Genomic DNA, 25354 nt, shown 5'->3' with positions numbered 1-25354 from the left:
CACCTTTTAGAGCCACGGCCACTCCCAATGGAAATAACTCAAAAGATACCAACTTCGAACTAGAGGACTTACCTTTCATGCCTCCTGCCACCGCTCCGCGCACCACCTGCCTTCCAGGTATGCCCCGGAATCTATGTTCCCAGAGGCATCCGTGAACAACTCGATACCACCCGCAATGGCTCCACAAGTAGCCTTCGCCATGAAACGGCTACAGACCCATTCCTCGCGACTAACCTGACATGCGAACTTGAAACTGCCTTATGAACAACTGCGATTTCTCAGCGTGACCTTCTTGGACCTGTGAACCTTCACCCTGAACTCCCGAAGTGCAGTCAACTGATCCCCAAACAATTGACACTCTCCTACCACCGAAACAATTTCCAGCCTAAGCTAAGACGCGCGGTAGGATTCCCGCGACCGTAAGGTATGTCCACAACGGCCCGGCCCAGCTGAGCCCACACAGCAAGCTATCTTACAGATAATGTACTAAGGAACCCCTTCCTGATTCCTCTTTCACCACCCACTCCCAGACGGAAACAACTTCCTGAAGTAGGAACATGAAATGGAACTGCCCCTTGGCAAGCAGAGGTTACCGATAGGCACCTGCAAACATGCAACCCAAAAGATGGACGGGTCATCAATAATCGAACGCGTCCCGCTCCCCCGAACCAACTCGACGGCAAGGCCGAATGATGCCAAAGATACAGAACAGGTCCGTGTCGATGTCCTAATTTACCGATGCCCCTTTCGGGTTTTGTATCAGACGGAATTTGCCTGCCCCTTTCTAGGGGCCACCCCCACGGAGACACCCACAGATCCGCTAATGGCGGGATGTAACGGACCCGCCATCTCCCCAATTGGGCTTCCTCGCGTGACCACTCGACTTTGAATGGAAAAGCGAAAACCCCCCCAACAATCCCAGCCATAAAACTAGCGCCTTCATGGGAGGCTTACCGCCTTAGCCACGGCAGCAACGCACTGATCGTCACCGGTGCCGCTCCGAGCTGAAGCCCCGGCGAGTACCCCTCCTGCCTTTGGTTTTTCTTTCTTGACGCGTCAGTTGACACCGTGACTCCCACCTCCACCGGAACACCCGTATCCAAGCCTACCCGACGGTCCCCAGTGGCATTGACCTTTCTTCTGGCCGGCCAGCACCGCACCTCCTGGGGGCGCGCCGGCAGCCCCCGGAAAGAGCGAATTTCCTGCACCATCATTAGGAACCGGGTACCTTACCCCGATTACGCCTACTAGGATACAAAAGCCCTAAGCCAATTCCCAAAGTCTTCAGTATCTTGCGATACTTCTGCCTTTCCCCTCCTCTTCTTTTCCGGCCTCCTTCCTATCATCCCCTTTTAAAATCAAGGAACTCCTCTAGCGGAAGAAAGGAAAATGTATTTATTCATTTTTTTTAGAAATCCCCTTAATCAAATCTTATCCTCCGCCTTCAAGTGACCCCCCCAATGTCCCCGCGATGGACACATGCCCATTTCGTCGCGCCGCGCCTGGAATATTGCCACACATCTAACTGTTCTCCTGCCCCGTCAAATGTCCCCAGTACCGGTACACCGTATTCCCCTTCCCGGCACGCCATCACCACCGCCCTAACTTCTGCCTCCCGACCGCCCTCCGGTAACCCCACCCTTCCGCACCGCGGGGACGGACCCTTTTTTCCTTGATCATGACTCTCTAAAAGGATTTTTGCAATTTAAAAAGTGTTGGTGTGTTTATTGACTCACTGCTGGGAGAAGATAACCTGGGTAGTCTGTTCTGATATAGCCTTACCAGCCCTTCCTCCCTGCGTTCTGTTCTGTCGTCCTAATCTCTGCTCCTTCTTGCTGCCTGACCTTCCTGGCCGCAGGCGTCACACCTCTGCCCTAGTGAAATCCTGCCAGATGAAGCTGAAGCACTGCACTGAGACCTCCTCCTCTCCCAGGAACTGGACCACCTCCTACCACACCGACTTCTTGACGGGCTCCTCATCTGCTCCTCCATCCCTCATCCGACCTCCTGCTGCTGTTGTGCCTGTCATTGTCCCTGCGCTGCTCCCTCCCGTACTCACACCTGCTGACGCTCCTCCTGTGTTCCTGCTCCTGAGAACGCCCCCAGGGGGCTCCCGCTTGCCTCTGTCCCTTACGTCCATTTCCACCCGTCCTTGTCCTCTCTTCTGCCCTCTGCTTGCAGTACCTGGCCTCTCCCCGGCCGCCTCATCCACTTGTGGCCCCTTTAATTAATCCTGGTTGCTGGCCTTCCCCTCCATAGCTGCTCTGCGAAGACTCCGCCTGCTGCTTTCACTATCCCCTTCCTTCACCTCTGACCTGACCCTGGCCCCATCCAGGGCCGCCTCCGTCTGTGTCCTGCCGACCTGGACTCCCCCCTCCCCGCCTGCCCATTGGGAGGGGGACCGCTTTTACACTGCTGGCCCCTTGCATCATTCCCCCTGTCCCTCAGGTATGCCACCAGGGGCAGACTCACCAGGACGCCTCTTGCCGCTCTCCCTTCCCGGCAGCCATCATGTCATGCTGGATTCCGCTGTCCTTTGTGCTTTCCCGCCTTACGGCAGGGGGCGCTCTTACTGTGCGGCCTCATCATGGCCTGCCACCTTGCCTGACCGGCGCCGCGTCGAACAGACTGCGCCGGCCGCCCTCCAACTCCAGCCTGCTTTCCGACCTTGTTTTCAGCTGTCCCCTTGCCGCCTCCTGACAGGCTCTTGCGCTGCCGAACTGCCGATGTCACTCCCGGGCTGCCGCTGGGACGGCCTCACTCTCCTTGCCGGCCTCCGTTCCGTCGCTGCGTGTGGGGGGAAAGCAGACGTGCTTGGGGCCCCCCAGCTGCTCCTGCAGCCACCAGCCACGATTTCTGCCACAACCTTTGTGTCCAGGATGGTTGCTTGCTTGGAGTTCTGTCTGAGGCTGATGGGAGTGAGCATGCAGCAGCAGCTCACTCCAGCCTCTCCTGTACCTCCATGCTGCCTCCTGCCTCAATACTGCTCTGTTCTTCCATGCTGCCTCCATGCTGTTGCCTTCTCCCTCCAGGGCAGGCAGCTTTCACAACTGACAGGTAAGCTTAGGTTCAGTTAAAATGGCCACTTCATATAATGGCTGGTGTAAATACTCCCCTTATGGCTCCGCCCTACCCAGCATGCTAGCTGTCACTAACTTCCTGTGGCTGCTATGCCTACCTCCTGGCTCTGTCAAGGCCTATTCCTCTTAGCTGCGCTGATCCATGGGCTACAGGAGGAGCAACAGACGGCTCAATGAGACAGAGGGAAAGACTATGATGCAGCCAAGATGGCGCTGAGTCCCAGAGTTCATTATGTAGATGCGGTGGGGCACCGCCTTAAATCGTTGGGGGGCCAGTCATGTGACTGGTTCAGCCAATATATACCCAGGCGCTTTCGTCAGCCAGTGCTTGGTTGTTCTGGTACCTTGCTATTGTCTCCTGGTGATTTGTGCTTTACTTCTACAGTTCCTGTCCTTCCCTCCAGTATTGTGATTTTTCCCACTTTTGACCTTTGGCATTGATCCTGGCTTTGCTCACTAGCTACCTGCCTTTGATCTGCATGACTTGGATTCCCTTTTGGATGCCTCACATTTCTGTCCTTTAATTAAAAGCCCTCTGTGCCACCATATATCTCACAGGTTTCTGTACCACTTCCAGGTGTACCAGCGGAGGTCGTGTTTTGTAAGGGGTGCTACAACCGAGTTCCTCTCCAAACACCCTAACCAATAGGTTGTCACAGGAAGCAAAGTGAGAAAATCGGAAATTTTAATTTAAAGTCTAGAGCAAACTATTATTTTTTTTTAATTATTATTCTTTACTGGTAAATAAATGTTTGTCATTGTTTTATCAAATCCCATTTACCTTGGAAATGCCATTCGAGATGACCTTTGCAGTGATTCCATTATTCATAGAAGGTTCGGCACATTGAAAGACTATAAGTACATGGCACAGAGAGGAGTCGTGATCACTGCTAGTCACGCCATCTCGCTATATTACTGGATTAACTGTGTGGAACTAACTAGAATGGGTGAGGTCACGAAGTTCATTCTTCTCTTAATTGACTATATAATTATTTAAACATTGCTTTGCTCTTATTAACCTCCATAAAATTCAGAATTTAAATTCTAAATGCTCTCCCACCTTAACATATCTCCAGACCTGTCCTGCGTTTGCTGACTTAATTGAATCTTTTTAGGATTTCTTTCCCTTTAACGTTAAACGTAACCCCTTCACAACCATGACCTTGTCATTAAATAAATGTAAGGATTATTGTTTTAATTTACTTATTTTTAAGCATGGTGTACATAGCGAGCACATAAAATTAAAACAAAGTGGCAATTGGTATAGTTTCAAGAAATCCTAATAACTAAAGCGATTTTAAACTTACAGAATTGATTGCTTTTCATTTATCATTCTTTACAGAAATGTTGTATGTTATATAACTGTATCACATGCCTTACATTACCTCATCCTGGCTCCAAAATATTAGGGAGAAGCAAACTTACCTTTATAACATCCTGTAGTTGTGACAAAAAATATTAATAAAAATCTGTTTGCGGTTATTTTTGTGGTATATTGATAAGGAATTTGAAAATTCAGAATCTCAAAATCTCAGAAAAAAAAGTGTCAAATCAAACATAAATACAGGTGCCTGTCTAAAACCAGGGCATTGTAATCTGGTCGTGGCATCTGCTGAAATGTTCAAATGTGTGCCAAAATTCCTGTCTCCACTTCCCTTCTCTTCGTGAGCCATGCACACATTGATGCAAGCAAGTTATTCTACAGGGCAAAAGGTGACTTTGTTTACAGACTAGTGACCGTTTTTAAAATGTATTTATTTTTTTGTGCAATGCAGCTTTTCCATATGTATGTAGCTCCCTCAATAAAATGGTGATGCCATCTTCATTTTTCCCTTCTTGCTGCCCATTTCAGCTTCTCTCCTCAATTCGTTTGTCTCCTGCACTCACTTTATGTAACTAGACCATCGCTCCCGCTCTCTTATGCTGCACTTACTTTTCTCCCATTATTTCCTCTTTTGTTCCCTCTCTCAGAATCTGTTTCTCTTTCATTCATTTCTAATCTAGTTTTCTTTAAAACCTAAGATAAAGTAGCGACTTCTTTGTAGTATGTATTTTTCCTACGCCTCTCTGACCCAAGGAGGAGTCTAAGTCCGCTCATTTTCCTCTCAAGGAGAAGATTGAGTACTTTCTCTGACACAGAAAATGGAGATGACTTAAGCTCTTCCTTTGGTCAAAGAAAGTCAAGCGTAGGAAAAATACATAATTCAAATAGTCGCTACTTTTAGATTAAGTTTTAAAGAAAACTAGATTAGAAATGAAGAAAAGAGAAAATAGGCGGAAGGTGAGTTCAGCATGACAGTGCCACTTTAAGTCCTGCTACACGTCTACCAGCCCACTCTCGCTCACGGTAACATTTGTTGCTGTTTCGGTCACCATAGCAATTCATCTTTATATACTGAATTGCTATTGCAGCAGTTTTTGATTCTATCAGAACAATTTTCAACAACATTATTTATCTTTTAAATCAGAATTTTACACAATGCGCACTTGACTGCTTCCTCAATGAATGTTCATTTATTATCCTTACAAATCTTTGTAGCTTGGTTTCATGTCTGACTCCAGAATTGGGAGCTCTTCTCTGTATTTACATTTTACCTGGCAGGACCCCAATCGTATATTTTTAGTGGAGCTAGCTTAACTCAGCCTTTTCCAATTTGAATAAAATATATTTATTAAGTTGGGAAATAACATCTAGACCTGGGGTGTATTTAAAAACTCTATATCCGGATCTGATAGTTGTTGTAGACACACATTGAACGGTTTGAGTATTTAACAATGGATTAAAATCATATATTAATTTAAAGTATTAAACTATAACACATTAACTGACTCCATCAGACTGTGATTGATTGACCTGCATTGAGCCATTCTGTTTGTAAAAATAAAAAAGGGAGAAATAAACATTAAGGCCATATGCCCTAAATGGAAAAAGAACAAGTGTGCAAATAATAAAGCTGGATAAAAGTATAGTAATAATAATAAGACCGGTACTAGGAACTAAAAGGAAGAAGATAACACCTTGTTAATAAATATGTTCAGCAATGCCCAGATAATGATTTTGCAGAGTTGTATAAATCAGGTAGGCAGGTTAAAGCAGAGATGTAGGTTATCCGGGTCGGTATGAAGCAGGGTTGTATAAATCAGGTAGGCAGGTTAAAGCAGAGATGTAGGTTATCCAGGTCGGTATGAAGCAGGGCTGTATAAATCAGGTAGGCAGGTTAAAGCAGAGATGTAGGTTATCCAGGTTGGTATGGTGCAGGGCTGTATAAATCAGGTAGGCAGGTTAAAGCAGAGATGTAGGTTATCCAGGTTGGTATGAAGCAGGGTTGTATAAATCAGGTAGGCAGGTTAAAGCAGAGATGTAGGTTATCCAGGTTGGTATGGTGCAGGGTTGTATAAATCAGGTAGGCAGGTTAAAGCAGAGATGTAGGTTATCCAGGTTGGTATGAAGCAGGGTTGTATAAATCAGGTAGGCAGGATAAAGCAGAGATGTAGGTTATCCAGGTTGGTATGTAGCAGGGTTGTATAAATCAGGTAGGCAGGTTAAAGCAGAGATGTATGTTATCCAGGTTGGTATGAAGCAGGGTTGTATAAATCAGGTAGGCAGGTTAAAGCAGAGATGTAGGTTTTCCAGGTTGGTATGAAGCAGGGCTGTATAAATCAGGTAGGCAGGTTAAAGCAGAGATGTAGGTTATCCAGGTTGGTATGGTGCAGGGTTGTATAAATCAGGTAGGCAGGTTAAAGCAGAGATGTAGGTTATCTAGGTTGGTATGAAGCAGGGTTGTATAAATCAGGTAGGTAGGTTAAAGCAGAGATGTAGGTTATCCTGGTTGGTATGAAGCAGGGTTGTATAAATCAGGTAGGCAGGTTAAAGCAGAGATGTAGGTTATCCAGGTTGGTATGAAGCAGGGCTGTATAAATCAGGTAGGCAGGTTAAAGCAGAGATGTAGGTTATCCAGGTTGGTATGGTGCAGGGTTGTATAAATCAGGTAGGCAGGTTAAAGCAGAGATGTAGGTTATCCAGGTTGGTATGAAGCAGGGTTGTATAAATCAGGTAGGCAGGATAAAGCAGAGATGTAGGTTATCCAGGTTGGTATGTAGCAGGGTTGTATAAATCAGGTAGGCAGGTTAAAGCAGAGATGTATGTTATCCAGGTTGGTATGAAGCAGGGTTGTATAAATCAGGTAGGCAGGTTAAAGCAGAGATGTAGGTTTTCCAGGTTGGTATGAAGCAGGGCTGTATAAATCAGGTAGGCAGGTTAAAGCAGAGATGTAGGTTATCCAGGTTGGTATGGTGCAGGGTTGTATAAATCAGGTAGGCAGGTTAAAGCAGAGATGTAGGTTATCCAGGTTGGTATGAAGCAGGGTTGTATAAATCAGGTAGGCAGGTTAAAGCAGAGATGTAGGTTATCCAGGTTGGTATGGTGCAGGGTTGTATAAATCAGGTAGGCAGGTTAAAGCAGAGATGTAGGTTATCCTGGTTGGTATGAAGCAGGGTTGTATAAATCAGGTAGGCAGGTTAAAGCAGAGATGTTGGTTATCCGGGTTGGTATGAAGCAGGGCTGTATAAATCAGGTAGGCAGGTTAAAGCAGAGATGTGGGTTATCCAGGTTGGTATGGTGCAGGGCTGTATAAATCAGGTAGGCAGGTTAAAGCAGAGATGTAGGTTATCCAGGTTGGTATGAAGCAGGGCTGTATAAATCAGGTAGACAGGTTAAAGCAGAGATGTAGGTTATCCAGGTTGGTATGAAGCAGGGCTGTATAAATCAGGTAGGCAGGTTAAAGCAGAGATGTGGGTTATCCAGGTTGGTATGGTGCAGGGTTGTATCAATCAGGTAGGCAGGTTAAAGCAGAGATGTAGGTTATCCAGGTTGGTATGGTTGTATAAATCAGGTAGGCAGGTTAAAGCAGAGATGTAGGTTATCCAGGTTGGTATGGTGCAGGGTTGTATAAATCAGGTAGGCAGGTTAAAGCAGAGATGTAGGTTATCCAGGTTGGTATGAAGCAGGGTTGTATAAATCAGGTAGGCAGGTTAAAGCAGAGATGTAGGTTATCCAGGTTGGTATGGTTGTATAAATCAGGTAGGCAGGTTAAAGCAGAGATGTAGGTTATCCAGGTTGGTATGAAGCAGGGTTGTATAAATCAGGTAGGCAGGTTAAAGCAGAGATGTAGGTTATCCAGGTTGGTATGAAGCAGGGTTGTATAAATCAGGTAGGCAGGTTAAAGCAGAGATGTAGGTCATCCAGGTTGGTATGAAGCAGGGTTGTATAAATCAGGTAGGCAGGTTAAAGCAGAGATGTTGGTATGAAGCAGGGTTGTATAAATCAGGTAGGCAGGTTAAAGCAGAGATGTAGGTTATCCAGGTTGGTATGGTGCAGGGCTGTATAAATCAGGTAGGCAGATTAAAGCAGAGATGTAGGTTATCCAGGTTGGTATGAAGCAGGGTTGTATAAATCAGGTAGGCAGATTAAAGCAGAGATGTAGGTTATCCTGGTTGGTATGAAGCAGGGCTGTATAAATCAGGTAGGCAGGTTAAAGCAGAGATGTAGGTTATCCAGGTTGGTATGGTGCAGGGTTGTATAAATCAGGTAGGTAGGTTAAAGCAGAGATGTAGGTTATCCAGGTTGGTATGAAGCAGGGTTGTATAAATCAGGTAGACAGGTTAAAGCAGAGATGTAGGTTATCCAGGTTGGTATGAAGCAGGGCTGTATAAATCAGGTAGGCAGATTAAAGCAGAGATGTAGGTTATCCAGGTTGGTATGGTGCAGGGTTGTATAAATCAGGTAGGTAGGTTAAAGCAGAGATGTAGGTTATCCAGGTTGGTATGAAGCAGGGCTGTATAAATCAGGTAGGCAGGTTAAAGCAGAGATGTAGGTTATCCAGGTTGGTATGGTGCAGGGCTGTATAAATCAGGTAGGCAGATTAAAGCAGAGATGTAGGTTATCCAGGTTGGTATGAAGCAGGGTTGTATAAATCAGGTAGGCAGATTAAAGCAGAGATGTAGGTTATCCTGGTTGGTATGAAGCAGGGCTGTATAAATCAGGTAGGCAGGTTAAAGCAGAGATGTAGGTTATCCAGGTTGGTATGGTGCAGGGTTGTATAAATCAGGTAGGTAGGTTAAAGCAGAGATGTAGGTTATCCAGGTTGGTATGAAGCAGGGTTGTATAAATCAGGTAGGCAGATTAAAGCAGAGATGTAGGTTATCCAGGTTGGTATGGTGCAGGGTTGTATAAATCAGGTAGGTAGGTTAAAGCAGAGATGTAGGTTATCCAGGTTGGTATGAAGCAGGGCTGTATAAATCAGGTAGGCAGGTTAAAGCAGAGATGTAGGTTATCCAGGTTGGTATGGTGCAGGGCTGTATAAATCAGGTAGGCAGATTAAAGCAGAGATGTAGGTTATCCAGGTTGGTATGAAGCAGGGTTGTATAAATCAGGTAGGCAGATTAAAGCAGAGATGTAGGTTATCCTGGTTGGTATGAAGCAGGGCTGTATAAATCAGGTAGACAGGTTAAAGCAGAGATGTAGGTTATCCAGGTTGGTATGGTGCAGGGTTGTATAAATCAGGTAGGTAGGTTAAAGCAGAGATGTAGGTTATCCAGGTTGGTATGAAGCAGGGTTGTATAAATCAGGTAGGCAGATTAAAGCAGAGATGTAGGTTATCCTGGTTGGTATGAAGCAGGGCTGTATAAATCAGGTAGGCAGGTTAAAGCAGAGATGTAGGTTATCCAGGTTGGTATGAAGCAGGGTTGTATAAATCAGGTAGACAGGTTAAAGCAGAGATGTAGGTTATCCAGGTTGGTATGAAGCAGGGCTGTATAAATCAGGTAGGCAGGTTAAAGCAGAGATGTAGGTTATCCAGGTTGGTATGAAGCAGGGTTGTATAAATCAGGTAGACAGGTTAAAGCAGAGATGTAGGTTATCCAGGTTGGTATGAAGCAGGGCTGTATAAATCAGGTAGGCAGGTTAAAGCAGAGATGTAGGTTATCCAGGTTGGTATGAAGCAGGGCTGTATAAATCAGGTAGGCAGGTTAAAGCAGAGATGTAGGTTATCCAGGTTGGTATGGTGCAGGGTTGTATAAATCAGGTAGGCAGGTTAAAGCAGAGATGTAGGTTATCCAGGTTGGTATGAAGCAGGGTTGTATAAATCAGGTAGGCAGGTTAAAGCAGAGATGTAGGTTATCCAGGTTGGTATGGTTGTATAAATCAGGTAGGCAGGTTAAAGCAGAGATGTAGGTTATCCAGGTTGGTATGAAGCAGGGTTGTATAAATCAGGTAGGCAGGTTAAAGCAGAGATGTAGGTTATCCAGGTTGGTATGAAGCAGGGTTGTATAAATCAGGTAGGCAGGTTAAAGCAGAGATGTAGGTTATCCAGGTTGGTATGAAGCAGGGTTGTATAAATCAGGTAGGCAGGTTAAAGCAGAGATGTTGGTATGAAGCAGGGCTGTATAAATCAGGTAGGCAGGTTAAAGCAGAGATGTAGGTTATCCAGGTTGGTATGGTGCAGGGTTGTATAAATCAGGTAGGTAGGTTAAAGCAGAGATGTAGGTTATCCAGGTTGGTATGAAGCAGGGTTGTATAAATCAGGTAGGCAGGTTAAAGCAGAGATGTAGGTTATCCAGGTTGGTATGGTGCAGGGCTGTATAAATCAGGTAGGCAGATTAAAGCAGAGATGTAGGTTATCCAGGTTGGTATGGTGCAGGGTTGTATAAATCAGGTAGGTAGGTTAAAGCAGAGATGTAGGTTATCCAGGTTGGTATGAAGCAGGGTTGTATAAATCAGGTAGGCAGATTAAAGCAGAGATGTAGGTTATCCAGGTTGGTATGGTGCAGGGTTGTATAAATCAGGTAGGTAGGTTAAAGCAGAGATGTAGGTTATCCAGGTTGGTATGAAGCAGGGCTGTATAAATCAGGTAGGCAGGTTAAAGCAGAGATGTAGGTTATCCAGGTTGGTATGGTGCAGGGCTGTATAAATCAGGTAGGCAGATTAAAGCAGAGATGTAGGTTATCCAGGTTGGTATGAAGCAGGGTTGTATAAATCAGGTAGGCAGATTAAAGCAGAGATGTAGGTTATCCTGGTTGGTATGAAGCAGGGCTGTATAAATCAGGTAGGCAGGTTAAAGCAGAGATGTAGGTTATCCAGGTTGGTATGGTGCAGGGTTGTATAAATCAGGTAGGCAGATTAAAGCAGAGATGTAGGTTATCCAGGTTGGTATGGTGCAGGGTTGTATAAATCAGGTAGGTAGGTTAAAGCAGAGATGTAGGTTATCCATGTTGGTATGAAGCAGGGTTGTATAAATCAGGTAGGCAGATTAAAGCAGAGATGTAGGTTATCCTGGTTGGTATGAAGCAGGGCTGTATAAATCAGGTAGGCAGGTTAAAGCAGAGATGTAGGTTATCCAGGTTGGTATGAAGCAGGGTTGTATAAATCAGGTAGACAGGTTAAAGCAGAGATGTAGGTTATCCAGGTTGGTATGAAGCAGGGCTGTATAAATCAGGTAGGCAGGTTAAAGCAGAGATGTAGGTTATCCAGGTTGGTATGAAGCAGGGTTGTATAAATCAGGTAGACAGGTTAAAGCAGAGATGTAGGTTATCCAGGTTGGTATGAAGCAGGGCTGTATAAATCAGGTAGGCAGGTTAAAGCAGAGATGTAGGTTATCCAGGTTGGTATGAAGCAGGGCTGTATAAATCAGGTAGGCAGGTTAAAGCAGAGATGTAGGTTATCCAGGTTGGTATGGTGCAGGGTTGTATAAATCAGGTAGGCAGGTTAAAGCAGAGATGTAGGTTATCCAGGTTGGTATGAAGCAGGGTTGTATAAATCAGGTAGGCAGGTTAAAGCAGAGATGTAGGTTATCCAGGTTGGTATGGTTGTATAAATCAGGTAGGCAGGTTAAAGCAGAGATGTAGGTTATCCAGGTTGGTATGAAGCAGGGTTGTATAAATCAGGTAGGCAGGTTAAAGCAGAGATGTAGGTTATCCAGGTTGGTATGAAGCAGGGTTGTATAAATCAGGTAGGCAGGTTAAAGCAGAGATGTAGGTTATCCAGGTTGGTATGAAGCAGGGTTGTATAAATCAGGTAGGCAGGTTAAAGCAGAGATGTTGGTATGAAGCAGGGTTGTATAAATCAGGTAGGCAGGTTAAAGCAGAGATGTAGGTTATCCAGGTTGGTATGGTGCAGGGCTGTATAAATCAGGTAGGCAGATTAAAGCAGAGATGTAGGTTATCCAGGTTGGTATGAAGCAGGGTTGTATAAATCAGGTAGGCAGATTAAAGCAGAGATGTAGGTTATCCTGGTTGGTATGAAGCAGGGCTGTATAAATCAGGTAGGCAGGTTAAAGCAGAGATGTAGGTTATCCAGGTTGGTATGGTGCAGGGTTGTATAAATCAGGTAGGTAGGTTAAAGCAGAGATGTAGGTTATCCAGGTTGGTATGAAGCAGGGCTGTATAAATCAGGTAGGCAGGTTAAAGCAGAGATGTAGGTTATCCAGGTTGGTATGAAGCAGGGTTGTATAAATCAGGTAGACAGGTTAAAGCAGAGATGTAGGTTATCCAGGTTGGTATGAAGCAGGGCTGTATAAATCAGGTAGGCAGATTAAAGCAGAGATGTAGGTTATCCAGGTTGGTATGGTGCAGGGTTGTATAAATCAGGTAGGTAGGTTAAAGCAGAGATGTAGGTTATCCAGGTTGGTATGGTTGTATAAATCAGGTAGGCAGGTTAAAGCAGAGATGTAGGTTATCCAGGTTGGTATGAAGCAGGGTTGTATAAATCAGGTAGGCAGGTTAAAGCAGAGATGTAGGTTATCCAGGTTGGTATGAAGCAGGGTTGTATAAATCAGGTAGGCAGGTTAAAGCAGAGATGTAGGTTATCCAGGTTGGTATGAAGCAGGGTTGTATAAATCAGGTAGGCAGGTTAAAGCAGAGATGTTGGTATGAAGCAGGGTTGTATAAATCAGGTAGGCAGGTTAAAGCAGAGATGTAGGTTATCCAGGTTGGTATGGTGCAGGGCTGTATAAATCAGGTAGGCAGATTAAAGCAGAGATGTAGGTTATCCAGGTTGGTATGAAGCAGGGTTGTATAAATCAGGTAGGCAGATTAAAGCAGAGATGTAGGTTATCCTGGTTGGTATGAAGCAGGGCTGTATAAATCAGGTAGGCAGGTTAAAGCAGAGATGTAGGTTATCCAGGTTGGTATGGTGCAGGGTTGTATAAATCAGGTAGGTAGGTTAAAGCAGAGATGTAGGTTATCCAGGTTGGTATGAAGCAGGGCTGTATAAATCAGGTAGGCAGGTTAAAGCAGAGATGTAGGTTATCCAGGTTGGTATGAAGCAGGGTTGTATAAATCAGGTAGACAGGTTAAAGCAGAGATGTAGGTTATCCAGGTTGGTATGAAGCAGGGCTGTATAAATCAGGTAGGCAGATTAAAGCAGAGATGTAGGTTATCCAGGTTGGTATGGTGCAGGGTTGTATAAATCAGGTAGGTAGGTTAAAGCAGAGATGTAGGTTATCCAGGTTGGTATGAAGCAGGGCTGTATAAATCAGGTAGGCAGGTTAAAGCAGAGATGTAGGTTATCCAGGTTGGTATGGTGCAGGGCTGTATAAATCAGGTAGGCAGATTAAAGCAGAGATGTAGGTTATCCAGGTTGGTATGAAGCAGGGTTGTATAAATCAGGTAGGCAGATTAAAGCAGAGATGTAGGTTATCCTGGTTGGTATGAAGCAGGGCTGTATAAATCAGGTAGGCAGGTTAAAGCAGAGATGTAGGTTATCCAGGTTGGTATGGTGCAGGGTTGTATAAATCAGGTAGGCAGATTAAAGCAGAGATGTAGGTTATCCAGGTTGGTATGGTGCAGGGTTGTATAAATCAGGTAGGTAGGTTAAAGCAGAGATGTAGGTTATCCAGGTTGGTATGAAGCAGGGTTGTATAAATCAGGTAGGCAGATTAAAGCAGAGATGTAGGTTATCCAGGTTGGTATGGTGCAGGGTTGTATAAATCAGGTAGGTAGGTTAAAGCAGAGATGTAGGTTATCCAGGTTGGTATGAAGCAGGGCTGTATAAATCAGGTAGGCAGGTTAAAGCAGAGATGTAGGTTATCCAGGTTGGTATGGTGCAGGGCTGTATAAATCAGGTAGGCAGATTAAAGCAGAGATGTAGGTTATCCAGGTTGGTATGAAGCAGGGTTGTATAAATCAGGTAGGCAGATTAAAGCAGAGATGTAGGTTATCCTGGTTGGTATGAAGCAGGGCTGTATAAATCAGGTAGGCAGGTTAAAGCAGAGATGTAGGTTATCCAGGTTGGTATGGTGCAGGGTTGTATAAATCAGGTAGGCAGATTAAAGCAGAGATGTAGGTTATCCAGGTTGGTATGGTGCAGGGTTGTATAAATCAGGTAGGTAGGTTAAAGCAGAGATGTAGGTTATCCAGGTTGGTATGAAGCAGGGTTGTATAAATCAGGTAGGCAGATTAAAGCAGAGATGTAGGTTATCCTGGTTGGTATGAAGCAGGGCTGTATAAATCAGGTAGGCAGGTTAAAGCAGAGATGTAGGTTATCCAGGTTGGTATGAAGCAGGGTTGTATAAATCAGACAGGTTAAAGCAGAGATGTAGGTTATCCAGGTTGGTATGAAGCAGGGCTGTATAAATCAGGTAGGCAGGTTAAAGCAGAGATGTAGGTTATCCAGGTTGGTATGAAGCAGGGTTGTATAAATCAGGTAGGCAGGTTAAAGCAGAGATGTAGGTTATCCAGGTTGGTATGAAGCAGGGCTGTATAAATCAGGTAGGCAGGTTAAAGCAGAGATGTAGGTTATCCAGGTTGGTATGAAGCAGGGTTGTATAAATCAGGTAGGCAGGTTAAAGCCGAGATGTAGGTTATCCAGGATGGTATGAAGCAGGGTTGTATAAATCAGGTAGACAGGTTAAAGCAGAGATGTAGGTTATCCAGGTTGGTATGAAGCAGGGCTGTATAAATCAGGTAGGCAGGTTAAAGCAGAGATGTAGGTTATCCAGGTTGGTATGAAGCAGGGTTGTATAAATCAGGTAGGCAGGTTAAAGCAGAGATTTAGGTTATCCAGGTTGGTATGAAGCAGGGTTGTATAAATCAGGTAGGCAGGTTAAAGCAGAGATGTAGGTTATCCAGGTTCGTATGAAGCAGGGCTGTATAAATCAGGTAGGCAGGTTAAAGCAGAGATGTAGGTTATCCAGGTTGGTATGAAGCAGGGTTGTATAAATCAGGTAGGCAGGTTAAAGCAGAGATGTAGGTTATCCAGGTTGGTATGAAGCAGGGTTGTATAAATCAGGTAGGCAGGTTAAAGCAGAGATGTAGGTTATCCAGGTTGGTATGAAGCAGGGCTGTATAAATCAGGTAGGCAGGTTAAAGCAGAGATGTAGGTTATCCTGGTTGGTATGAAGCAGGGCTGTATAAATCAGGTAGGCAGGTTAAAGCAGAGATGTAGGTTATCCAGGTTGGTATGAAGCAGGGTTGTATAAATCAGGTAGGCAGGTTAAAGCAGAGATGTAGGTTATCCAGGTTGGTATGAAGCAGGGTTGTATAAATCAGGTAGGCAGGTTAAAGCAGAGATGTAGGTTATCCAGGTTGGTATGAAGCAGGGCTGTATAAATCAGGTAGGCAGGTTAAAGCAGAGATGTAGGTTATCCAGGTTGGTATGAAGCAGGGCTGTATAAATCAGGTAGGCAGGTTAAAGCAGAGATGTAGGTTATCCAGGTTGGTATGAAGCAGGGCTGTATAAATCAGGTAGGCAGGTTAAAGCAGAGATGTAGGTTATCCTGGTTGGTATGAAGCAGGGCTGTATAAATCAGGTAGGCAGGTTAAAGCAGAGATGTAGGTTATCCAGGTTGGTATGAAGCAGGGCTGTATAAATCAGGTAGGCAGGTTAAAGCAGAGATGTAGGTTATCCTGGTTGGTATGAAGCAGGGCTGTATAAATCAGGTAGGCAGGTTAAAGCAGAGATGTAGGTTATCCAGGTTGGTATGAAGCAGGGCTGTATAAATCAGGTAGGCAGGTTAAAGCAGAGATGTAGGTTATCCTGGTTGGTATGAAGCAGGGCTGTATAAATCAGGTAGGCAGGTTAAAGCAGAGATGTAGGTTATCCAGGTTGGTATGAAGCAGGGCTGTATAAATCAGGTAGGCAGGTTAAAGCAGAGATGTAGGTTATCCAGGTTGGTATGAAGCAGGGTTGTATAAATCAGGTAGGCAGGTTAAAGCAGAGATGTAGGTTATCCAGGTTGGTATGAAGCAGGGTTGTATAAATCAGGTAGGCAGATTAAAGCAGAGATGTAGGTTATCCAGGTTGGTATGGTGCAGGGTTGTATAAATCAGGTAGGTAGGTTAAAGCAGAGATGTAGGTTATCCAGGTTGGTATGAAGCAGGGCTGTATAAATCAGGTAGGCAGGTTAAAGCAGAGATGTAGGTTATCCTGGTTGGTATGAAGCAGGGCTGTATAAATCAGGTAGGCAGGTTAAAGCAGAGATGTAGGTTATCCAGGTTGGTATGAAGCAGGGCTGTATAAATCAGGTAGGCAGGTTAAAGCAGAGATGTAGGTTATCCAGGTTGGTATGAAGCAGGGTTGTATAAATCAGGTAGGCAGGTTAAAGCAGAGATGTAGGTTATCCAGGTTGGTATGAAGCAGGGTTGTATAAATCAGGTAGGCAGATTAAAGCAGAGATGTAGGTTATCCAGGTTGGTATGGTGCAGGGTTGTATAAATCAGGTAGGTAGGTTAAAGCAGAGATGTAGGTTATCCAGGTTGGTATGAAGCAGGGCTGTATAAATCAGGTAGGCAGGTTAAAGCAGAGATGTAGGTTATCCAGGTTGGTATGAAGCAGGGCTGTATAAATCAGGTAGGCAGGTTAAAGCAGAGATGTAGGTTATCCTGGTTGGTATGAAGCAGGGCTGTATAAATCAGGTAGGCAGGTTAAAGCAGAGATGTAGGTTATCCAGGTTGGTATGAAGCAGGGTTGTATAAATCAGGTAGACAGGTTAAAGCAGAGATGTAGGTTATCCAGGTTGGTATGGTGCAGGGTTGTATAAATCAGGTAGGCAGGTTAAAGCAGAGATGTAGGTTATCCAGGTTGGTATGGTGCAGGGTTGTATAAATCAGGTAGGCAGGTTAAAGCAGAGATGTAGGTTATCCAGGTTGGTATGGTTGTATAAATCAGGTAGGCAGGTTAAAGCAGAGATGTAGGTTATCCGGGTTGGTATGAAGCAGGGCTGTATAAATCAGGTAGGCAGGTTAAAGCAGAGATGTAGGTTATCCTGGTTGGTATGAAGCAGGGCTGTATAAATCAGGTAGGCAGGTTAAAGCAGAGATGTAGGTTATCCAGGTTGGTATGAAGCAGGGCTGTATAAATCAGGTAGGCAGGTTAAAGCAGAGATGTAGGTTATCCAGGTTGGTATGAAGCAGGGCTGTATAAATCAGGTAGGCAGGTTAAAGCAGAGATGTCATATGGCAGCATGTACCCAACTAGGACATGGTTGCTTGTACCCCACTGTCACATGGCAGCATGTACTACTTATGTTCTGCCCATTTGACATTCACCAAAATTCACACTTCCCTTGAGGAAAAGAATTCCCACTTGTCTTGTGTTTAACTAAATATGATGTTTGTCCAATAAAAAAGGTACCATTGCATGCTGCATTAATCTGGTATTTTGGCATTTTAAAAACTAAGGTAAATTTCCAAAAATAGGAAAAAGTAGGAGCACAAAGTTGATTTATTAAAAATAAAGCCTACAAAGTGACTGCTGCTTTATCATTCGGTTTTCTGCAGGGTATCAGCCTGCTAATGGCTGCCTTTCTATGACGCGCTTTTGGTCAGGGCATCGATCACTCGTTGTTCAGTGGCTGGGATTGGTGTAGCATAGAATATATTTCCTGTTGCTCTATTACTGGCTCATGTTGGGTGCACCAGCCACAGTTCTGGGCAATACAGCTAATGAACGTGCACAGTTGAGTGACTGAAGGCCTGACCAGTAGCAGATCAGAAAAGAGCCATTGACAGGCTAAGATCATGCAGAGAAACTTATTTTAGAGCAGGAAGTGCTGGGGAAGGTATCTGTTATGCTTATTTGCATTACAAATTTAAAACTGAAATGGTCACCTTTTTTGGATAGGTTGAAATCTATTACAGGCACTCCTCACTTAGCGACCGGGTTCCGTTCTTTGATTAGGTCGTAAAACTAATTGGTTGGTAAGTGAGGATGCACTACAGAGCATGCGCACCAGTGCAGGTCTATGTCCGGGGACATTTCCACAAACCTAGATAAACACACCAGCGCAGGGAATCCGGCAAATCTATGTTCGGGGAAATTTCCTGTGCTGGAGAGCTAGTTGTAAGTCTAAGCCGTCATCAAATGGGTCAGTCGTAAAGTGGGGGCTACTGTATTAAAAGCATCTTAATAAATAGAACTGGTTAAACCACCGTTTGCAATACACTAACTTAATGTATTTTAATGTAACTTTATTAATGGTTACAGATTGGTTAGCCAAATGAAATCAGATTATTGCATATTTGTACAGGTCAAACTACTTATTTATGCTCGGTGTCTGCATGCATTTGTTCTCAATCTCTTTCCATGTCTAGGAAAATATATGGTTTGTCTATCTTTGTCTCTGATTCTTTGCAGATATATCAGTCAGTCTTCTTGCCGTGGTAGTTAGTTTCTGTGGCATTGCTTTGCTCATCGTCTCCCTCTTCGTCTTCTGGAAGCTTTGTTGGCCATGTTGGAGGAGAAAGCCGGTGACATGCACCACGCACTTGGTCCCACCTTGCATCCCTAGCGCACCTCCAGAAGTTGTGGAGACTAATGAGAAAAAGGATATTAAACAGAACGGGAAACACTGTGTGAAAGTCATGGAAGCCGCCATGAAAATCAGTCACACGTCGCCCGATATACCTGCTGAAGTCCAAAACGCGTTGAAGGAGCATTTGATAAAACATGCACGGGTTCAAAGACAGACCACTGAGCCAACCTCTTCCTCAAGGTAAGGAAACACACATCATTCTTAATCTGGTCACACAGGTCCCTTTAATTTTATGTGATTTTGTTGGCATGTCTGTGGTGTTGGTACAGTTTAGGATTGTGAGATTTATTCTGAGATTAATAACTGTGCATCCTACTCAACGATTCTCGAACTATACAAATACTGCTTGATCGTTGAATTTGCTAGTAATTTTTCTAGCACTATGTATAGATATTTACCCCAGTTAGTCATCCTATCATGTAAATTACAGTGCCAGCGTATTTGTTTAAATTACTCTGTGGGTTACAAGATTTCAACATGTATCCTGGAGAAGAAATGGCGGGTTTCACACATGAATACGGAAAGCCTCTTGTCAGCCACCCATAAGTGCAATAGAAATTTACTGTTTTACACTGACATTCAGTGTCTCCACTCTCTGCATGCAGATGCTGAACTTTCCTCGTAGAAATGCAGTGATTCATTACATCTCTATGAAGAGATGCTGATTGACCAGGGCTGTGTTTGCCTTGTGCTGGCTCTGCCCCTGATCTGCCTACTTGACAGTCTCAGCCAATCCTATGGGGAAGTATTGTGATTGGCTTAGGACAGGGGTCCTCAAACTCTGCCCCCCCAGATGTTGCTGAACTACAACTCCCATGATTCTTTGAATTACATAAATAACCAGAGAACCATGGGAGTTGTAGTTCAGCAACATCTGGGGGGCCAGAGTTTGAGGACCCCTGGCTTAGAACAAAACTTCTGATGTCAGCCAAGTAGGCATATGAAGGGCAGAGCCAGCAGCTGCACACTTGAATACAAGTAAGACTTTACTATTATTAGGGTGGCAAGGGGGCATTGTAAGGGACTAGATGGTGGTTTTAACACTATAGGGTGTTACAGTGCTTTTCCCTGAAACAGGATCCACATGCTCAATTAATCGGTCTGGATTAAGTGGTCCATTAAAGTAATACATTGCCATTTTACAAAAACAGCAATGTTTTCCTTGAAGGTTAGATACGACTCTAGTGGCTGTCATGCTGAAACTAATGAAAGGCCAAAAATTATCCAAGCTGGCCTTTTTAAAAAGTTTTTATTTTTTTTATTTTTTTATTTAGGTGTGTCTCTTATGTGCCAGCACTAGATCCATTTACTTTAACTCTAAAAGTTTCCAATTTAAGGCATAATTGAGCAAAATACATCTTGGAAACTAGCAATTTGTCTCATTATATAAATACAGTTACTGCTCTCTTTACTCAAACAGATATATTTTAACACAAATGTCCACCCCGAATAGTAGTGTGTGTCCGTCCGTATAGATGACCGTTCCTCCTCCAATCGCATGGGAAAGTTGTTTCTATTACTTTTTTTCCCATGCCTAGTCAGTCTTGCCGCAACTGGCCCATGGCTTTCATAATCAATCTTGATGATCTCAGCCAATCCATTGCTTTTCCATAGGAAAGCATTAGGAGGCTATTGTGCATGCAAGGCAAAACGCGGTGACATTCAGCTTCTCCTTAGAGATGTATTAAACCAATTCAATGCAGAGCGTGGAGACGCTGAACGTAGGTGCTGCAGCTCTGAACTAGAAAGCATCTCTAGTGGCCTTCTGAGGTGTTACTAGTAGATAGGCAGTGTTTTACATTGAAAAACCTGCAAGGACCGGTTATAGACACTAGAACTACTACATTAAGCTGGGGACTATAGTGTCCCTTTAAGAATTGTATTGTTATCGTTGAAAATAAAGCTTTGTTAGTTTAAAAAAAACCTGGCTCCTAACTTGTTTACTTGGCTTCTAGATTCAAAGCAAATTTCTCAAGCCATGTTTTAAACTGTCAAATTAGTAAAAACAAACAAGATATGTATATTTCTTTTTTTTTTTTTTTATTCTTGTGTATCTAAGTGGATGTGGTTTATACTTCAACATTGAATACACACTGTGTACCTTTCTTACAGTTAATACCGTGCGTCAGACAGACTGCTTTCAAATATCATTTCTCAGTCTCCTAGTGCCACTAGTTATGATTCTATTGTCAGTGCAGATAAAAAGCAAAATAAATATGGTGTAATGACAAAAGAGAAATGTCTGAACGATTCCAGGATCATTTATCAGGCCAACTGTTTTATGACTCGGAGACCACTGGAGGCTCAGGGTGATTAGGATTTTGGCATAACACAGTAAACATTCCATTGCGTTTTGCATCTACAAAGAACAAACCTGCAGATGTTGTGTTCTGCTTTCCAGCACAAGACTAAGCAATTACTGGGTAATCAGCACCAGTTACAGTTGCAGTTGGAATTGTATGTTGTGGATCTTGTTCCACGTAAAAGGAAGAGAAGTCTGATTGTATGAGTCAGTTTGCTCATTCACCGTTTTTCTTACCATTCATTGGGTTTTATTCCATTACTGCACAATCCAGCGTTTCTTACTAGCTGAATGTTGCTTAAAAGGACACTCCATTGTCCAAATACAAAATAAATAAAAAATCACTGTTTAGTAGATATAACCCAAACTAATACTTGCATTCATTTCATCCTCTTTTATTTTTCATTGGAGTTATAGCTAAAAACAGATTACAAAAACTGATGATATTTTGTCTGCAGCCTTTCCAAGCCCTCCCTTTCTTATCCCGCCCAGACTTTCTGTGACCGTCCAATCACAAACTTACCAATGCAGCTCAATGAGAAATCTTTGCAAGGCAGGGGCTCTGGACAATTGCTGCATTTTGAGTTCAGTGCAACTAAGCTAACCAAACCAGAAAGTAACAGGGCTGGTTTTCTGCTTGAAAAGCCAGGGGGTGTTACCAGTATAATTTATAAAAGTGTCAAATTCTATTCAATCTGTACTTTTTTCAAAATGAAAAAATAGGACACACTCTTCACCCATAAAGCTTTTCAGAAGGCTAAAGAGCTTTAGGTGTCTGGAGTGACCTTTTAAATGTGCCTGCGAATATTACAAGTCGTCTGACAAAAAATAGAGCAACACATGTTTGTAGAACGTATTCTGCAGTTCTTCAGCTGAATACAGCCAAGAAGATAGAACCAATGCTACAAAACCATTTGAGATGCAAAATATTTATTTGGATCCAATCGTTTGTTCTGGACACTCAGAATTTTACTGAATTAAAATTAAAATTGCTAAATTAGCCAACATAAGCAGAGTTAACTGGGCATTAACTAAACATTAACTGGGCATGCGAACGGGAATTTCATTCATTAATTCGTCAGCATGACGGATATATTAATAGAAATTTCAAACGAATGAACGAAGACCTCTTTGTTCGTTTGGTTTATTACAAGGAGGGTGCTCCCTGCCACTTCCTAAGCCCTCCCATGTCCTCCCTCACTCTATGGGGGTCAATATGACCCCCATAATAGCATAGGGGAGATTAAAATCTCCTGAATGCCCCTACTCGCTATGCCGCAAGTGAGGGCTGCTCGCTGTTTTTTTTTTGTTTTTTTTAAAAAGGCCTCTAGTGACCCGGGTATTATGGATTTTTTATTGGCCTTTTTTGGGTCTGAAAAAAGTTTTTTTTAGAAAAGACCTTATATGGTAAGTTTGTTGTATTTAGTTTTATTGTGCAACATTATGTACAGTAAAGCGTTATAAGGCAAAATGACAGACAAGCCCCTTCACTAGCTCATAGCTTGTAACCGTATGATAGTATTTGAAAACAAGTACCGCTGCGTTAACAACTTTCCATTACCGAGCATGGATAGAGATAGCAAAGGAAAAGAACAAGAAGAAAGTAGGGAAAAGAAAGGTTAGTGCTGTAGAAAGCTGAGAGCTGACCATGTGTATTAGTCTATTGGGTGGGGGTGTTAGGGGGGCAGGGCCACAGGGAGTTGCCCAGGCTACTATTCGGTGCTTTGCGAGAAAAACTGTGCCTTTTCCAGTGACTACGTGTGCGGCTAGAGCCAGCTAGTCTTTACAGGGGTATTTACCGGAATGCCTGCTACCTGAATCCAAAACTCTCTATATCCCTCACCTGCATACGTGGTTGTAGTGGCTTGTGTATGGGAGGTTTTCCCATCTCCGTGGGGAGGCAGAATATAACTGATAATGTTGTGACTGTTTTTTATTTTATTTTTTGTTTGTTTGCTAACCCTAGACTACCTGCGTAATCTCATTCCCCTCTCCAGTGCCTCTGGCGTAATCCTTTCAGGATGGCCAGGCCTCCATTATACCCTGGCCTCTGTTGGAACTCCTATATGCCACTTTCTTGTTAGCTGTAACCTGTTGGAGCACCTCCTCCCTCTGTGGTGTCGTGGTCGACTTCCATCTCCTGGCTATCGATAAGTTTGCTGCTACCAGGACGTGGAAAGTGAACATATTCTGTGGTTTCGATAAAGTGATAAGACAAAAAAGTATACGTAATACGTCAAATTGGAGTGATCCCAAGTGTACCTAACTAACACCAAATAGATAAATAGCTAACCGAAAGTGGGGGGAAAACACCCAATAGGCGTATAAAGAATACAAATACAACCTGGAAAAATGAATCCAAGGCAGAAAAATTCTATGCAAGAATTCTAAAGAATATAGAGTAATAAAGATACATATCATAGCGTAACACAATTTGAAATAAATATGAAAATGTGGTGCTAGTAGCAAACTCACAAACGTAAGTGGAAATCAGGCTTGTCACCTCCCTGGGGTTAAATAAAGTCTACAGTAAAGCGTGCGGTGACGCGCACAGATGGTATCTATACAAAAGAGTGTATACTGTTGCCATAAGAGTATACAAAATATAAATCCAGAAAACGATAAATACAGAATTCCACATTTTTACAGGAACTAAAAAAGTTATTAGATATTGGTCTAGAGAAAGAAATCCTTAACAAAAAATAATTCAATGTAATTTTCAACCCCATTTGCAAAATAGCGACCTTTTACTTCTTGCCGAAGATTCATAAAAATCTTTCAAAACCTCCTGGTCGCCCCATCATAAGTGACATTAATTCTCTATCTTGCAATCTTTCTGAGTATGTAGATTTTTTCCTTCAGCCTTATGTTTCCCTAAGTGATACCTATGGTAGAGATACCAGACAAATTTTACAAGATTTAATACCAGTTAAATGGAAACCAACTTATATTTTAGCCACTTTGGATATTGCAGCCTTATATTCCAACATTCCACACCAAAAGGGCATTTTGGCCATTAAAGATATACTCAATTTTCATCAACGCCTTCAACCCATTCAAACTGATTTTTTGGTGCAATGTATGTCATTTGTACTTACGAAGAATTTTCTTTTCGTTTGATGGAAAATATTTTTACAAAAATGTGGCGTTGGTACCAAATTTGCCCCTAGTTTCGCCAATATGTACGTTTGCCATTGGGAACAACGTCATGTTAGGCTAGGGGTTCATCCGGGGGGCAGTTTGGTCCTATGGTGATGCTACGTAGATGACGTATTGCTTATATGGGAAGGCACAACTGAAAGTCTAAATCTTTTCTTCGAATGTATCAATCAAAACGACTACAACCTCAAATTTACTTGATCTCACAATCTATATAGACCAAAATCAATTAAAACCAAAAACATTTAAACCAACAGATTGGCTCTCTAATATTCCAAGAAGCCAACTCATCCGCCTTGGAAGGAACTGCACAGATGATATAGTATTTTTACAACAAGCACAGACCATTAAAAAAACGTTATACAGACATAGGTTATAATTGTGAGAAAAATAACATAGATATACAAACTATATTAGACATGGACAGATCTCACCTTTTAATAAACAACCATAAAAAAACATCAAGATAAGAAAAATCTTTGCTTACCATACAAGGCTTTTTTTTTTTTTTTTTGCTGTGGTCATTGTTCCACATGCAAACACCCCCAAAAAATATACTTTTTATAGGTACGCATAGAAAAAAGCATAGAAAAAAACACACCAAATTAAGAAACCTATTCAGTGTTCCTCAACATTTGTAGTTGATTTACTACAATGCGGATGTGGAGCCCAATATGTGGGCCGCACCATCCGAAAACTCCATATTAGACTTCTGGAACACTTTAATAACCTAAAAAAAAGGAAAACTCGACCATAGTGTACCTAGACATTGCAGTACATGTCCTCTTTTTCGTTGGGACAATTTCCAGGCCTTCGGCATAGATCGCACTATACTAGGCTGTAGAGGAGGCGATAAACTCCAGCAATTACCGTATTTTTCGCTCCATAAGACGCACTTTTTTTTCCCCTCAAAAGTGAGGGGAAATGTCTGTGCGTCTTATGGAGCGAATATGAAGTTTTACTTACCTGTCTTGCAGCGTTGGGCGGCAGCACAGGGCGCACCGCGG

At 43.2% G+C, this 25354-nt stretch overlaps 1 protein-coding gene across 2 annotated transcripts in view; it reads left to right on the top strand.

Annotated features, from left to right (window-relative positions):
* The window catches only part of SYT10 (synaptotagmin 10), a 103472-nt gene that overhangs the window by 7418 nt on the left and 70700 nt on the right, over positions 1-25354 (top strand). For both annotated transcript variants that reach the window (XM_063446700.1, XM_063446698.1), the window contains exon 2: positions 18709-19066. In XM_063446700.1, the coding sequence (XP_063302770.1) occupies positions 18709-19066 (358 nt within the window). The remainder of the gene's footprint in view (positions 1-18708; positions 19067-25354) is intronic.

Source organism: Pelobates fuscus, chromosome 3 (genome assembly GCF_036172605.1).
Source record: "Pelobates fuscus isolate aPelFus1 chromosome 3, aPelFus1.pri, whole genome shotgun sequence".
In the NCBI taxonomy this organism is placed as follows: Eukaryota; Metazoa; Chordata; class Amphibia; order Anura; family Pelobatidae; genus Pelobates; species Pelobates fuscus.
Note: the sequence above shows the minus strand (reverse complement) of the source record. Positions and strands in the feature narration are given on the sequence as shown.